The sequence below is a fragment of the Drosophila ananassae genome, chromosome 3L (assembly GCF_017639315.1).
Source record: "Drosophila ananassae strain 14024-0371.13 chromosome 3L, ASM1763931v2, whole genome shotgun sequence".
Taxonomy (NCBI): domain Eukaryota; kingdom Metazoa; phylum Arthropoda; class Insecta; order Diptera; family Drosophilidae; genus Drosophila; species Drosophila ananassae.
The window spans coordinates 19,752,622-19,757,734 of record NC_057929.1 but is presented as its reverse complement, the minus strand read 5'-3'; the positions used below and the strand labels follow the sequence as shown (position 1 = coordinate 19,757,734).

At 40.1% G+C, this 5,113-nt stretch overlaps 1 protein-coding gene across 1 annotated transcript; it reads left to right on the top strand.

The window, feature by feature from the left end:
* Positions 1-1,249: 1,249 nt before the first annotated feature.
* LOC6493887 (nuclear hormone receptor FTZ-F1) lies at positions 1,250-2,644 on the top strand. Its single transcript, XM_001961357.4, has 3 exons — positions 1,250-1,511; positions 1,576-1,676; positions 1,742-2,644. The coding sequence occupies exons 1-3, from the start codon at positions 1,265-1,267 to the stop codon at positions 1,889-1,891; spliced, it is 498 nt and encodes a 165-aa protein (XP_001961393.1). The 5' UTR covers positions 1,250-1,264; the 3' UTR covers positions 1,892-2,644.
* The last annotated feature ends 2,469 nt before the right edge of the window (positions 2,645-5,113 follow it).

Sequence of the window (5,113 nt, the reverse complement as noted above, 5' to 3'; positions counted from 1 at the left end):
ATTGTTTAGAAATTTTTCATTAGTATTTTTATTCTCTGTTCACTCTAAGTTTTAATCACTTTCTTCTTCCTCTTTTCTCTTAATCAAGATAGAAAAAAATTTTTTTTTTTTTTTATCACGTTTACATTTTAATGCGACTCAATAATAATCGAAACTCTGTTTAATACCACTGTGCCTTGCTTTTCTTTTTCTTTCACTACAATCAATGACAAACAAAACTTCACTTATTGCCTTCTTTTCTCTTCTTTTCCGACACACACCTTCTTCTGATCATTTCTGCACTTCTCTTCTTCTTTTTCTTTTTCTTCTTCTTTAGGGCACTGGATCTCAATAAATCAAAAATAAAATAGGAAAATAATATAACTCACTAATTAATAATACTGGCTTAAATTTTATTGAATATTTTGCTTGATTTTTCTTTTTTTTCTACATTTTTCTCTTTTTTTCTTCATTAAACTTCATATTTCTTCAATTTTCATTCCCAGTGAGATCCACTTAACAATAGCGTTAACTTAAACTTCTAAAAATTTTCAATTCAATTCTCTTTTCTTTTTCTGCACATTTGTTTCAACATTAACCGTTTCAATTTTTCAATTCTTCTCTACTAATCTTTCATGATTTCGGCTTTTGCCTCTTCACCACGTGGTCAAGCGGCCAAGCGGCAGCGTCTCTCGCGTCTCCATGACGCAACTGAAGCTGATGTGCTCACCCATACCATACCATGCCACCCAACAAAAAATTACACAGGGAGATACTCTGAGACAGGGAGAAAAGAATCTGAGAGATACACAGAGGGGGCGTTTTGTAATACCACCCAAAACTAGGCCTATTCAATATCTCCATACCATATCATCTTAGAAAACGTATCTATTGAACCAACTGTGAGACTAGTTGCCATTCAAAAATAGAAAATTTAAGATTAACAGGCCGTTTTTTACATATTTTATAGTTACAAATTAATAGAATTAATAGAAAATTAATAATCAACAGTCTGTTTTTTAGATATTTTAAAACATAATACAGAGTTAAAACATTAATTCTAATTTAATTTTATAATGAAATTCAATTGGAAGACTACCATGACTTTATAAAATTATTTTTACCATCAATATCCCTAAAAATATATACCTTAAAAGCCAGACTATCTATTTTTTAGTTGCAACTATTATTATCCATTACATATTAAGTTTGAAAAATATACATACTTCTATAAAATCTAATAATATTTATATTATTTCTCTTCCAAAACTAGGTCGATGACCAAATGAAGCTGCTGCAGCACTCATGGTCGGATAAGCTGGTCCTGGATCACCTGCACCATCGCATCCACAACGGCCTGCCGGATGAGACGCAGCTGAATAATGGCCAGGTCTTCAATCTGCTGAGCCTGGGACTGTTGGGAGTTCCCCAGCTGGCCGATTACTTCAACGAGCTGCAGAACAAGCTGCAAGACCTGAAGTTCGATATGGGCGACTATGTCTGCATGAAATTCCTAATCCTCTTGAATCCAGGTAGGTCCATAAAGAGGGATTATCAAGAAGGAAAATTATATAATATTTGTCTAACTTTTTGAAGATGTGCGGGGTATTGTTAACCGGAAGACCGTCTCCGATGGACATGATAATGTCCAGGCTGCTATGCTGGATTACACCCTCACATGTTATCCGTCAGTTACTGTAAGTAAACTATTTAATTCTACTTTTAAATTATATTAATATTTTCTCTCTACTCTTTTTTTTAGGAAAAATTCCGTAGGCTAGTTATTATCCTACCAGAAATCCATGCCATGGCCGCCCGAGGCGAGGAGCACCTGTACACCAAGCACGTCGCCGGCAGTGCACCCACCCAGACCCTGCTCATGGAGATGCTGCACGCCAAGCGCAAGGTGTAGAATCCGGCGGAAGACGGAGAAATGGAATACTTAATCATTTATGAAGTGTAAATAACAGGGGCGAGAGCAGGATGCCCCTTCAGTATAGGGGGCAGCCAGAATATGGAAGTTGAGATGCTATGCGAACGGAGGAGGATAAAATTCTATATAATGTATATGGAAATGCATCATCACTACTACCACCAACACCAGCAACTATCACACCTATCTACACACAAAGAAACACACACCACACACCACACTACACACACAACACACACACATTTGTTGAAACAATTGTTAATTATTATTACGTTTACGGCTAGGTCTAGTTTATGTTTAACTAATGTTTAATTAATTTGTCTTAAATTAATTCGTGTTTTATTTGTAGTCCCCGATAAAGCAATTTTTAAAACACATTGAACCTAAACGAGAATATAAATGTAGGCGTATGATATGAATAATTCTATAAATAATATGGATGGCAAGGAGGAACCCAACTTTCTTTAGGTGTTACAACAAACAAAACAAACAAACAAAAAAACAAAACAAAACAAAAGAAGCATAAGAAATTTTATTTTTATATACCTATACACGATACTTATGGATACAAATCTATATATATTTTTATGTAAATTGGCGTAATTTTAAAGTGTCCTACAACTTTTTAACTAGTATTTGGTTTAAACTATAGTTTTTCTTTCAAATTTATATTTCGTTTCAACTTGTAGATCGATTCTTGTAATTTTTGCGCCAAGTGTCTTGCATAGTATTTGCGTCAAATCTAACGACAAAAAGGATAAATACATAAATAAAATTTACAAAGCAAACAAAAAAAAAAAAAAAAACAATTAAGAAAATCCATACAAAGAAATAAAAACAAAGCAAATTTAGGTGTTCATGGTATGAATGTATGTTCTTCTTTTCCACAAAACTTCATTTGCTTCCAACTTTTCCGATTCAAAAGTGTTTCCCTCGAGAGGTGCTCTTCGGAGTTGGGGGAAATCATGGGCCCCGTATGTCGGGTTCTTCTTCTCGCCAAATTCCTAGCGCCTCTCCTCCGGCGATGATCACGTGTTCCACTTCGGCTCCACGCACTCGCGGCTTGTTGCGATCCCGCGGTTCCGTTTCTTTCGAGGCGGAAAGAAACTTGCAGTTCGCACTTGCACGGCCGCGTGCCACTTGCAATCTGGCGCGAACCGAAAAAGAGTTAAAAAATGTTCGCTCTCCTCAACACGTCCGACTTGCGGTAGGTCCAAACTTCAAAAGAAGGTCTGCCCTCTCCCGCGCCATTTCCTGTCCCTTTTAGACTGACCAGTCTTTATCCACTTTTGATCAGCTGGCCGATGATTTGCCTAAGTGGTAACTCTTGCCAAAAATGGGATATTTTTTGTTGTTTATTTTTTCGCGGGTTAAGTTCGAATTTTATTCTTTGCTTTTTTCTCTTTATGCCTACGTCGCTTCAGACGCCGTTACAGTCTGGCCCAAACCTAACCTGGCGAATGATGGAAATAATTCTACAACCGTCAACAACTCCTGACTAACGGAAACTTCACCGACCCCGAACTTCAACTCCTCCAGAAATCAATACCTAGATACAAGTCCTGGCTCAGAGTGGGAACATGTACGTTTTGCATTGATCTTTGAATTTCCCCTCAGTCGTCAACTGACCCCCTGATCTACCACTTGCTGTCGTTGCCCATCGGCAGCGCTTCTTGTGACTTTTTTCGCAAAAAATCCCTTCGATATAGCTAACTACTGCCCCTGTATCCTGTAGTCCCAGAATTTTCTCTCCTAACAATCTGACCTCGGCAAAAGGACGTTTGTTTGAGGTCTTATACCTTATCGTTTCTATCGTCTTCATCGACTGCCAATGCAGTATTTAACCTATTAGTGTTCCTTGACTTATTCTTACATTCTACATTAACCTTGCTACACTCTTCTTTGAGCTCGTTTCCTACTTGTCCTTGTTCAAACCTGACGGAACGCGCTGAGATGGACGATCCGGCGAATTCGGACTTTACATATTTAGGACACGATGCACCCTCCGCACCCAAAACAGAAAACTTTCCGCTTGCCCGCCACAGCAGATAAGAGCCACTGCCGGCTGCCGTGAATCGTTCTAGTGTCAAAACCCTTTCTACAGCGCTCCTTCCGATCTCTTATCGCTTCGCGTATGTCCTCATCCAACCTATTATGCCTGAAGTGTTTCCTGAGCGCGTTGCACAAATCACTCCACCTCATTCCTCTATTTACCTTGTGAAAGCGCCAGTAAAATTTCCCAGCTTTTCCATCTCTGCATTCCCACAGAGTGTTGAAAAGTTACTATCCAGCGTCTGGTGGGTCAAAGCTTCTACGCGATGGATGAAATTATCGATGGTCATCCCGTACGCTAAACCGAATTTTCCAACTATTTAGGATCTGTTCTACTCTCTCTGGTCTATACCCAATGTTGTGATCTGATCCCGGGGCTCCCCATCATTGCCGTAGATCCCACTGGAAGGGTGAATCTGCCCTGCGAGTCAGTTGACTTGCACGTCGGACATGACAACTTCGATTTAGAGTGTGTTGTTAAAAACGCTTTGTGGATCTCGTTTGTGGCTCTGCCGGTTGCCATTTCTTTTTTATATAGTGTGCGGACGGGCACCTTCACGGGTGTCGCTGCCCCCTTCTCTGCCTCTGCCGGGTTCATCCTTTCTTTCTTTATTGCTTAACCTGAAAAATACTCGCTTTTCAAACACCAAAATTCTAAAACCGAACTTCGCCTTCGTTTTTAGTCTGCCTACCGCTATTGCTCGCTGCCTACCGTTCTTCTTCTTTCACCATTTTTCATTGCTTCTCACCTAGCAGTGTTCTGGAGTCCGCTCGTACAAAACTCCCCTTTCCAGCTCTTTGTCGCCCGTCCTGCTAATTCCCAGGCACGCAATTCAATAGCTGAAACAAGCGTCCTTCTTCTCTCCAAGGGGATCTAGCTGCCAATCTACAGACTTCGTCAGATATCAATTCGCTGACTGATACTGCTTTTCCAAGCGACCGTCCCTTCATTCTTGTAGCAACATGCTATCCGCTACTCGTGGTCAGTTGGGTCCTATTCCCTCCTGAAGTCCTATGCGAAAAGCCGTGCTGCTAAACTCTACTCGAAACTATCGCTCTGGCTGCCGTGGCACTGTGGTCTACTTTCCCTTCTGAGTGTAGAATTCCAAGCGCTACCTGCGCCACTGCTGAAGGTTATGGTCTGGTTAC